The sequence below is a fragment of the Acanthochromis polyacanthus genome, chromosome 5 (genome assembly GCF_021347895.1).
Source record: "Acanthochromis polyacanthus isolate Apoly-LR-REF ecotype Palm Island chromosome 5, KAUST_Apoly_ChrSc, whole genome shotgun sequence".
Taxonomy (NCBI): domain Eukaryota; kingdom Metazoa; phylum Chordata; class Actinopteri; family Pomacentridae; genus Acanthochromis; species Acanthochromis polyacanthus.
In genome coordinates this window covers 34868978-34880887 of record NC_067117.1, presented here as the reverse complement: position 1 = coordinate 34880887, position 11910 = coordinate 34868978, and the positions used below count along the sequence as shown (strand labels likewise).

Here is an 11910-nt window from a genome sequence, read left to right as displayed (position 1 = left end):
TTTACAAAAATCAACATTTAACTTTGGTGTTGGTAATGGTGGTGCCTCAGATATTTAATGTCTTTTAAAAAGCATACCTCTGAATGGGTGATGTTTAAAGGCACTGTTACAGAACGTTTCCCAAGACCAGCCAGTGTAAGGAGGAGTTCCTCCTGTCCTTTGGGGGTCTTTGGGCGTTGTTTATCAGGCAGAAAAAAGTTTACCAAAAAACTTTTTTCTGGTCGTGCATATGGTGCAAAACGTCGTTTGCTTTTTGCCTCTCTGCGAAAAAGTCCAGGAAACGATCTGAAAATATAAATATTTTTGATCACTCATCAGAAACAATGAAAATACTTTTAAAGAAAGACAAATGCAATGTCACCCAGAGGCAGGGCTAAGACACATCTTTAGCAGATTTTCAATTACTCTAGGACCTCTCCCGAGCCCTTTTCAATAAAATTGAAAGACCATAATAAATCACACATGAAACTTTTGAAGGCTATTCATACCCGTAATCTGCACAGATGACAATAAAAGGTAAGAGCCAGCGCTGCAGCTACGTGCCAAACATACCTGGCCATTTCCTGGCGCACTGACACTCCGGAGCCATTGCCCTGGGGGTACCTTACTTGTGGACCTGACAGTTGAGATGTTTGAGATTGACCTCTCTGTCCCTCAGCAGGCTGTGATGTATTTCCCTGTGTAACTGTCGTCACACTTGCTGGAGAACTTAACTTGCTGTTCTACATCGACACGAGACTGTGTGCCTTGTTGAGACTTGTTTTACGGCGGTTGGCATCCAGCTTCTTGGTGCATTACCGCCACCTTCTGTTCCGGAGTGTGGACCAGACAGTAGACTTACAGACTTTACCCGACCTAGTTCAAACTATCAAATCTACAAACACACACTACAAAGACCAAACAAAAACCCAAACAAACAAATAAACAAAAACAAAAAACAAACAAAAAACAACAAAAAAAACAAACAACAAAAAAAAACCTCTAACTTGCACTCTCCACACCAAAGCCAACTACCACCCCTTATTCCTATCATTATCCCTACCTAACCATCATATTCTATTATAAACCCCGGTCCCCTTTAAAAAATCCATCAGTGCCCTAACCTGTGCCCTCTCTTCCATACTTAGCAACTCTTTAAGTGTAAATTCCTGCACCCCTAACTCCTTTATCCTATCCATCAGCTCCCCTCTCTGCACCTCATATCTTCTACACCTCAGAACTACATGTTCCACTGACTCTTCCTCCTCCTGACAACCCTCACATAAACCTGTCTGGTGCTTCCCAATCAGTTTCAGTGTTTTATTTAGTGCACTATGCCCCAACCTTAACCTGGTCATCACACTCTCCTCCCTCCTGTGTCCACTACTAGGGCTGAGTACCGAACTTCGGTTCTTTAATGGCACCGACCGAAATGTTTCGGTACTAATGAGTATCGAAATAAGCCTCGTCTTTCGGTTCCATGTTCCGGTACTTATCACGTGATTATGATAAAGCAAACCTGTGATTGGCTGTAACATTACACGTGATTGCGGCAAGCCGGAAAAAAGCATGCTGCCCGTTCACAGACAGGTTTCACGTTAGGTACATTGAATTTACTGCAGTTGTTTAGCATGTCGTCGAAGTGGGAAAAGATGCCTCTGAGGTCTAAAACGTGGCTCTACTTTTGTAAAATGGACGCTGTAACAGGAGAACCTGTCTGCGGCTCTGCTCAGCACAATAACCACGGCAGTTCGGCCAATGCAGACAAAGTCTTTTATTCACCACACCGTCTCAATGTAAATAAAACAGTCTCTCTTCCTTGCCCGGCGCTACACCGGACCTCGTCCGGTAAACAGTCTCAACGTCCGCCGGCTCTCCGCCGGTTCTCCTCCGGTAAACAGTCTCAGCGTCAGCCGGATCTCCACAGGATCTCGCTCGATAAGCTGCCCGCTCCACCGGACCTCGTCCGTTCCCCCGTCCTCTCTGTCCGTCTGTCTTTTGTCCTCTGCTTCAGTCTGTTACTGCCGAGAGAATCAGGTGAGTCTAATTGGTGCCAGCTGTGCTAATTAACCTGACGCTGGTTCCACACACTCTCCTCCACACCTCTCCCCTCTGCAGCTGAGCTCTCCCGCGCCCATCGCCACAGACGCCAATAGTGCGCGGTGCAGTATATGCCAAAGCGGGTGGTAAACTCCATCTAAGGCTAAATACCGGCACGAGACCGATAGTCGACAAGTACATTAAGGGAAAGTTGACAAGAACTTTGAAGAGAGAGTTCAAGAGGGTGTGAAACCGTTAAGAGGTAAACGGGTGGGGTCCGCGCAGTCCGCCCGGGAGATTCAACTCGGCGGGCCAGGGGCGGCCGCTCGGTCCGGGAGGATCCCCTCGCGGGACCTCTCACCGGGTGCGGGCCGTCCCCCGCCTGGCGCATTTCCTCCGCAGCGGTGTGCCGCGACCGGCTCCGGGTCGGCCAGGAAGGGTCCGGCCGAAGGTGGCTCAGAATGTACTGAACTGTACATTGCTTGCAAATGTTCTTTTGCACTGGAAATCACTGGAAAATTAAACTCAAGATGTGAAAAGTAATGTGTAATGCAATTTTCATTCTGTTAGAGTATATATTGTAAAACTGGTATCGAAAAAAGTATCGTTTAGGAACCGGTATCGAAGTGAAGGTATCGGAATTGGTACCGGTATCGAAACTTTTAGATTGATACCCAGCCCTATCCACTACTCACCCTCCCACCTCTGACGCTCTTTTGTACCTGATACAGGTGCCTCCCTTTCTTCTCTCCATCCCACCTTTCTTGCCACACTGAGTTGCTTTTTTCCCAGATAATACTTTTGATTTCTTTCTTGCTGATCCTCAGATGCATTTCTATTTTCCTTTTCAGTAAAGCTCTCTTGGCCAGATCATCAGCCCTCTCATTCCCCCTCACCCCTACATGTGCTGGTACCCACAGAAACTTTACCTGACCCCCCTGGTGAACAATTCTTGTTAGTGACTCAAGGGCTGAATATAGGATGTCCTGACGGCTGTTTGAATGAAAAGACCTGAGGCTTGCTAGCACTGATGATGAGTCTGAACACACTAATGCCTTTCCTAGACCGGTCTTCTCCACCCACTGTAGTGCAACCAAAACCGCCACCATTTCTACTGTGTATACTGAAAGATTATTAGATGTTCTTCTGTTGATCCCAATTCCTCTTTCCGGGACTGTTACCCCGAATCCTGTCACCCCTGTCTCAGGTTGTTTTGCCCCATCTGTGTATATGCAAGTAAAATTGCTGTACTTTGTTAATATGTGACACTTAAACTCACCAACCAAATCAACCATGCCTTTCCCCCTCCTCTTAGCCTCTAATAAACCCCAATCAACCTCAGGCCACACTAGCATCCATGGGGCCACACCTGGATAGACTACCGTAGGACTAACTTTGAGGTTAAGTATTCCAAATTCTTTTGCAATGTTATTTGCTTCTTTTGCAAAGTTTTGCCTCCGGCTCTTTTCACCCTCCCAGAACCCCTGCAAAACTCCCTTTGTCAGATGAGACTGATTGTGTCCTTGCAAGTTAGCCCAGTAGTTAGCTATTATCTGCCTTCTCCTAATTTCCAAAGGCATCTCTCCCACTTCCACCTGTAGAGCAGGAACCGGTGATGTTTTGACTGCCCCACTACAAACCCTCAGAGCCTGTGCTTGAATCACATCCAGTTTACATAATAAGGACTTGGATGCAGAACCATATGCCACACTGCCATAATCAATCACTGGTCTTATCAGCGCTACATAAGTTTGTAGAATCGATGTTATCTTCCACTCGATGCATAATGACTGTGACCCCGTGACGTAGTTTTGACAGTTATTTCACGCTTGTCAGATTCGTATTCACTCTGAAGAAAGTGTAAGTCTGTAAACAGCAATTCGTATTTGTAATTCAGTAAAGTTGTAACTATATGAGTTGTATTCTCACACAGAATGTATACACTGCATAATCTATGCACATCTTGACTTAAATAAGAGTTTACAAATTTTTTATTCATGCACAACTACAGGTTAACACGCACACATTTTTAATATGTCCACGACTTTTTATGTGTACACTCACAAATCTTTTGACAGTAACCTTACCTCATATAAACCCGTTATTAGCATCCAGTAACGTGTTTTCCCGAGCCGTCTTTGAATGCACCATGAGCGCATGCTAACGCAGGTGTTCAGTAGAGTGCCTTTATAATGAGAGTGGCGACAACTGGGGATTTGAAGCCATTTTGTTTCCATTCACTCCGTTAAACTTCAGCGGCCCGTATTTCATGCATCTACAGGCATGAAAATGGTCAAAGTCAAAATAACCACAACTGCCTGAAATCACATCAAACTTTTCTATCTGTCATTCACCCATACATCATAACATGAAAGTACATACATGGGACTAACCTGGCACAAAAACGATGATGAAGTCGGTTTCCATCCCACTGTCCGGACTTTATTTTCACAGTTTCATTCTTTCACTACTCCTGGGAAATGTAAACATGTGTAATCCCTTCTCCGATCGATTTGTGCACCCAAAGGCACAACAGCCCGTCATTTTTCAGGTATTTATGAAGCCAAAAAAGACCTAGAATTACTCTCTGCGTTGTAAACAACGTTAACAGGCATAACCGGCGTTCATGAATTGGAAACAAAATGGCTCCTACAGATCACGTGACCAAAATTTTTTGGACCCGTCATGTCGCCACTCTCATTATATAGGCACTCTAGTGTTCAGAGGAGACATGCTGCTGTGCTGAGCAGTGCTGAACGTGCGTCTGGAGTAATGTTTAGCAAACCAGCCAGGGCCAGCAAGAAGCAAAAAACTTTACACAGTTTTTTTCCAAACAAACCGTGTAAGTTGTGTGACCTTGTTGGATGCAAACAATGTTAGACTTGTTAGCTAAATGATTACAAGGTAAAACGTGGCAATATATCAATATGTTAAGCTAGTTAACAATAATTTAAATGTTGTTGCCTCTGTTACATTACTGCTAATTAATTTGTTCTTGGAATAAACCCAGTCCTCTTTCATTTCTGGGCAGAAGATGTGCTCACAATTGCTCTCCATGTGTTTAAGTCTTTTGGTCCCAAAAGAGGAGAGTCAGGGAGGAGAAAAAAGAATAGGCTATCTATGGTATAAATTTACAACTGTTTTTTACTCCTTCTCTTTCTAATTCTATCTCAGAATTTTGATTTTCAGATTTTTTTAATGATTATTTCCATAAGGCAGGAGATGGACCAGAGGCGGCAGTAATGTTGACCATGCAGGGTCTGCAGAGGTGAAAAAATATATATATATATATAAGTGGCTGAGAAAAAATATGTATCTATGGGTTAAAGTGATTTTGAGGTTAAATTCTACTGCAATTTTTACTCTTCCTAATGCTATTTCAGAATTTTTCTTACCACATTTTTTATGTTTATTGCCATAACAGAAAGAGCAGAGTCAGGGAGGAGATGGATCAGAGGCCAGCAGCAGGGACAAGGATGTAGGGTCTTTACAGGTAAGGAGAGATTATAACTTCCTGAAAATAAGATATCTATTGCAGGGAGAAACCAGGCAGTACTGATCATTTCATGTTCAGTGTTTGGCACCTTTGGCTACTCGTCCAGTAGATGTTCAAGGGACACTGTTGTCAACTCAACTAGAGTTTGGCCACTAAAACTTTAGATTTTATAGTTTAAAGTTTTATACTTTATAGTTTAAAGAACTAGCCTAGTTGGTCCCCTGGTATTGCACTGTGGCTGTTAGGGATTATGTGGTTCTTTAGCCACTACGGACGGTGCAATTAAATGTAAGAGAATGAAAAATCTGTCCCCCTCACTTCTGAGATGGTGGTTACGCCCATGCCTGTCTTTATTCCAATAAAACATAAATCATCATGGTAACATATCAATTTAAACTGGCTTATTAGAAAACTATACGGGAAAAATACAGGAAAGAAAAAATAAACCAGCAGTCAGTTGGTGACTCCATGCTTCGTGTGTAAGTTAGGCTACTGTGACACCACGGCACCGTTTCAAACTTGATCGATTACATTGGTCTGGAGAAGCCACAGATGGAAAAGCAGTAGCACTAGAGATGGCATCATGGCTCCAAAAAGGAAGTTCAGGAGTGAGCTGAATAATCATGTGCATGTGTGTTTTAACCCAATTACAAGCTGTGCACGTGATTTGGTAGTTGCCCTGTGCATGTTTTGGGGCCACAAAAAAAAATCTTGCTTAGGGCCACCAAAGTCCTAGGGCCGGCCCTGAGTAGAATCTCTGTGAAGTGCCTTAAGGAATATATGTAATGAACTGGTTGGCTATACTGTACTGTGACTGAATTCAATTGAAATAAAACAATACTAAAAACCAAGTGACAGCAAATAAATTCTCAAAGAAAGAAACTACAAAGCTTTTTAGCAAGGGCTGCACAGTGGCTTGGTGCTTAGTGCTTTCACCTTGCTGCTAGAACATCCCTGTTTTGCGTCCCGGCTTTCCTGGGATCTTCCTGCATGGAGTTTGCATGTTCTCCATGTGCATCTCCAGGTACTCCAGCTTCTGCCCACAATCCACAAACATGCCGAGGTCAGTTGGTAATTTACGAATGCAAATGTGCTTGTTTGTCTGTACAGTAGTGGAAAAACGCTTTCGGACAGCTCTTGCATTTGTGAAATAGTGCATTAACAATCACTCTTAAGTCTTCAAATGTAATTTCTTTCAGTACAGTCACAGCCAAAATGCAGAACAAATCTTAAAAACTCTTTAAAAATTCTTCAGTCCTCAGCATGAGCCCCATTGAATCTCTGCGATGAATTATGAAAAGGTCTGTTTCAAAGCCTAAACCAAAGAATTTAGAAGAATTAAAAGCAATAATTCAAGAAGAATTCAAGATGCAGTTCACTAGCTCTGGCAAGTAAACTCTCTGATGATCCAATCAAAGGGTGCAAATACGCTGATGTCACCGTACGCCTGCTAGAGGGCCTTGGTGTCACCAACTCAAAATCTGATTGGCTGAAGCAACAGTTTAATTGACGGTTATTTTCTGCTGGAAGGCCCGCAGAACTGATTCTGAAGGCCTCCAGGCAGATTTCTTTGACTTTGACCCTGCCTAGCAACAAATAATGGATGAAATGTGATTGGCTAAATGCTTTTATATGAAAATACATGTCTGGAAGCAGTGGGCCTGGGATCTTTCTGCATTGAGTTTGCATGTTCTCCCTGAGCATGCGTGGGTTTTCTCCGGGCACTCCGGCTTCCTCCCACAGTCCAAAAATATGCTGAGGTTAATTGATTACTCTAAATTGCCCGTAGGTGTGAATGTGAGTGTGATTGTTTGTCTGTATATATAGCCCTGCGAAAGACTGGCGACCTGTCCAGGGTGTCCCCTGCCTTCGCCCGAGTCAGCTGAGATAGGCTCCAGCACCCCCCGCGACCCTAGTGAGGATAAAGCGGTGTATAGAGGATGGATGGATGTCTGGAAGCAGCACAACCAGAGGAAAAGCTATGAAGCGAAGTGGACAGACTATTTGGAATTATTTAACAAGTATTTACGGACAAAATATAATAAACATCAGTCTGTGATTTAGATATTTTTTAGGCCAGCAGAGAAGGCCTTACAGGCCCTGACGGCCCACCACTGCAGATGAGATAGCAGTGAATACCAACTATTAAGTAACTAGACATGTATTGTTTGAAAAATCAATACACATTGTGATTCATTTTTATTGATTTTTTCACTGAACACACATTATGCAACTGATAACTAACTACAGTGCCGTGTGAGGCTATGAGGCACAAAATATAAAATCAGGATACAATTAAAAACAAAATCCATGAAAAGCTTTTATTCATCAGTTAACTTGGCGAGATCACTCTTTGCCTTTAATACACCAGCTCTGTTTTCCACTCTACTTGTGGAGTAGATTCTGTGGATTTAATCTGTCTCAGTGTCTTTAGTGTCTTCATATAATGGCATGAGTGGCATGGGTCAGTGGGTAGAGTGGCCGTCTTGTAACTGCAAGGTTCGCAGTTCGATCCTCGGCCCGTCGAGCTCATGTCGAGGTGTCCCTGAGCAAGACACCGAACCCCTAATTGCTCCTGGTGGGTTGTGGTTAGCGCCTTGCGTGGCAGCTTCCGCCATCAGTGTGTGAATGGGTGAATGTGACGTGTCATGTAAAGCGCTTTGGATGAAAGCGCTATATAAATACAACCATTTACCATATAATGCCAGAGTGACTTAATGACGTTAAGAACACGGCTTTGTTCTGTTAGTTTTTTTCACAATTGCCTGTATGTCTGTGGTTCAAAACATCTACAGGACCTCTCTTTGACTTTTATATCTTCAAGTTAATGTAATGCTTTCTTACCTAAGACTATTTTTGGGTAAAAGAAAATTAAAAAGTAAATAAAATCAAGAAAATGGGATATTCCCTATTTAATATGAAGCAGCCAGAGTTCACTTTGCTGGCATCACATTATTGCTTTAATTATGCAGCTTCATGCATCAAGGCTGTGAGTATACTGTATTGCAGGTGTCAGACCTGGTATGTTGAGAGTCCACTGGTGCCCCAGACTGACAGCATGTATAATGAGTTAGTATAGCTATAATATTAACTATTCACAGCACTGAAACTAGATATACAGCGTATCTGAGTCTGAAGTGAAGGTGAAGGGGGTGAAGGGGGCATTGGCAGCTGTCGTGTTGCAGATATAAGTAGTGCTAATGATGCTGGAGCCTGTGCAGTGGTTTGAAAACACACAATGCCCTGAAGGGTAAAAATACATGGAGCAAAGGAGCAACTACTTCTGCAGATACTGCCAAAGATCCCCTGTAAGGACCTGTCAGTGTATGAATGTTAATATACAAATTGATGCATGCTTAGCAAACCCTCCTAGGATGAGCTGAGAGTGATTCTGGCCCAGTTACAAGTGTGTCTAATATAGTTAGAGTACAGTTCTAGTTTTCATCAGACACTGCTCAAAGTAAAAATCATAAACATTCTAGATTCCTTACACATAAATTGAAATATTGTCAGCCTTTATTTGTTTTAACTTTGATGATAATAGCTCAAAGATCATAAAAATCCCCCAAATCAATCTCAGAATATTAGAATATTTCACAGACAGCCACTGACATGTCAATCACGAACCCAAAAAATTCCCAAACAGTCCTAAGAGGAGTTGTAATCAACTAATTAATTCTAAATGTCTACGAAAAACTTCAATTTTCTTAAAGCAAGAACATCCAGAGCTGCCACACACAGACGTGTCCAGGAAATGGGCTACAAGTGTCAAATTCCTGAACACCCAAAAACATCAAGTGTATTCTCTGGGTCAAGAAGACAAAGAACTGAACTATTGTTAAGTGGTCCAAAGTCCTCTTTTTAGATGAAAGTCAGTGTTGCATTTCTTTTGTACATTAAGGTCCCAGACTCTGGAGGAAGAGTGAACAGCCACGGGATCAGAGTTGCTTTAAGTTCAGTGTGAAGTTTCCAAAGTCAGTGATGATTTGGATGCCATATTTTAGCATATTCCACTTTTTTTTTTTTTTTTAGAAAAAGATCATTTTATTTATCTTATTTTAATTACCACAAGGCTGCTACTATGTACAGTTGTTGCTACTGTTGTGTGTCCAACGTCCAACTGCTCTGCATGCCTTGAATCGCCCACGAGGGACAAAGGAAATTTTTTAATTGAATTGAATACATCATATCAAGACACTGTTATTTATTTAGTGTATTCTGTAAAAGCATTGTCCAGTAGAAAATTAAGACTGTTGTTACAAAAGAACCTAACATAGTTAAATATTGAGTTTCAGACCCCACAGTGTTTTCTGGAAAAATTACATAAATTATAGCCTTACCTGACCATAATAAATACTAAGGTTAAGATCTTAGAGTATTATTAGTTATGGAGATTAATCTGCCTTATTTAGAGCTAAAGTTATGGCCCTAGGATTTTGTTTTGTTATAGATAAGCGAGGACACATCATTTACAACATATAATAGTGAATACAAATGCATGGAGACGATAACAAGGATCAACACGTGAAGATTACCATATGAGCAGGAAAAGGTAAATACAAATAAGAAATTGAACTATACTGGCAAATGAGTAAAATGCAAAACAAAATCAGAGAACCAATCGATAAAAACATCTAGTAGCAGGGTAATAAATAGAAAAGAGTGGGCATGACTAGAGCAGCTTCAGGAAGAACTAAAAACAAGGGAAAAAGGTGAGCATTTAATTTAGACAGGATTTGAAACTGAAAAAGCCCTGTTGACTTGTTGTCAGAAAACATGCTTTTAATATATTGTGATGGTAAACCATTAATGGTTTTATGAACGAATAGTACATAACAAGAGTGTTTGCATTTGTAGGAAAGAGCACAGTAAACACATGCTATGTCAATGAAGGCTTTTTATTTCAAACAACATTCATAAAAAAGCAGAAAAATGAAAAAAGAAAACATCTCTTTAAATATACAAAAAGCAAGGCATGATAGAAATGTAACAAACAATAAAAAAAATCCAAAATAAAATGCAGGATAAAGAGCTGGTGGCAGAAAAATGAAAGTACATTAGTAAAGTAACAGTTTGAAAACGACGTTCGTCACTTTGTCAATTTTTTTCTTTTTTTGGGTCATGTTTGGTTTAACAATGATTCCAAAGTGTAGCATGTGCCAAATGAGAGCCAGAAATTCAGGGATAATGATATTTTCTTATCAGTGCAGGTATTATCAGTAGAATGAAAATAAATCACAAGGCTTCAGTGGGGCTCGACGTTTCTGGCTTGCTGTGTTTGTTTAGCAGCCAGTGCAGGCGGCGAAAGCACAGATCTCACAGATGTCCATAGGAACCGCAGCTAGAATACAGAGAAAAACGGAGAACATCAGCTACCAGGAATCACCTGCAATTTAATATTCATGACCTCTTTATAATTCAGACGGGCTGTTGTGTTGACCATCGTCTTACCTAATCTGGAGAGAGATGAGGAGGCTCCTCTCTGCTTACAGAGGGGCAGCAGCTCCTGGGGCAGCATGGGGTCAGCACAGAGGGGCACGGCGCTCGACCTGAATCGTGGGTTTTGTTGTGCGGTCCCAAAGCTTCCCGCTGTCAGTTCCTGAAGCCTCCTAACGGCCTCCAGTGAGAAGGAAAATCCATTCTCCTGAAAGAAACACACGTTGATATTAAAGAACTTAACCTTAAAGATCAGTTTGCTAATACAGATAATAAAAAGATGATGCAACAGTGAACAATTCACATCAGGTTTGTTGTATTTTTGGCACTGCCTTTTCGAATGAGCAGTAAATGTCCAGGCTGTCAGTCTCATCATAAACAACTTACTTCAACTTGTACAGCCTCAGAGGTCCAGCCGAAAGCCAGGACGAGGAGAGCGACGGTGGCAAGTGTGGCCTTCATGATGAGAGTTAAGAGCAGGTTGTGTTGCAGTCTCTGTGTCTCTGGTTGTGGATGTGCTCAGCTGGTGCTCAGCTCAGTGTGTCTGCTTTCCCTCAGTCCACAAGCCTCCTTTTAAACCGTCGTGCCCTACAGCCCAGCAGTCATATGACTAAATTTGGTAAAAAGGGCTGGGCAAAGTTTTTCTCACGGGTTAATAAGTAATGATGAGGGTTCACAAGACTGTTCAAGGGAATTCATAAATCCTGCTTTGACCTTATCACCTGTCTGATTAGTTTTATGATCTCTGGCTCACTTCCTGCTCTGATCTAAGCTGATCACACCTCTGGTGGGTTAAAGAGTTACCACCAGCCCCACTGAGGCCACACCAGCTTATTGTTAGAAAGTCTGGTTGCTCACACCAATGCTAATTACTGGACTTTGTTTGAAATCAGGACATGTCTGATAGTCTCGGATAAAAATAGTACAAGTCTTACATTTTCAAATGTGCATAGTTTATT

At 41.9% G+C, this 11910-nt stretch overlaps 1 protein-coding gene across 1 annotated transcript; it reads right to left on the bottom strand.

Annotated features, from left to right (window-relative positions):
* Nucleotides 1-10431: 10431 nt before the first annotated feature.
* si:ch211-220m17.5 (guanylin family protein) lies at nt 10432-11485 on the bottom strand. Its single transcript, XM_022222392.2, has 3 exons — nt 11339-11485; nt 10967-11159; nt 10432-10856 (listed from the first exon to the last, which is right to left on the bottom strand). Exons 1-3 carry the CDS (start codon nt 11411-11413, stop codon nt 10798-10800), a joined length of 327 nt encoding a protein of 108 aa, XP_022078084.1. The 5' UTR covers nt 11414-11485; the 3' UTR covers nt 10432-10797.
* Nucleotides 11486-11910: the final 425 nt, after the last annotated feature.

What these genes read in the sequence shown, in the direction of transcription:
- si:ch211-220m17.5 (XM_022222392.2), bottom strand. Translation starts at nt 11,413, where the DNA reads ATGAAGGCCACACTTGCCACCGTCGCTCTCCTCGTCCTGGCTTTCGGC. An exon ending in CTGAGGCTGTACAAGTTGAA is followed by an intron (nt 11,160 to 11,338) that starts GTAAGTTGTTTA and finishes TGTTTCTTTCAG; the next exon opens with GAGAATGGATTTTCCTTCTC. An exon ending in CTCATCTCTCTCCAGATTAG is followed by an intron (nt 10,857 to 10,966) that starts GTAAGACGATGG and finishes TCTGTATTCTAG; the next exon opens with CTGCGGTTCCTATGGACATC.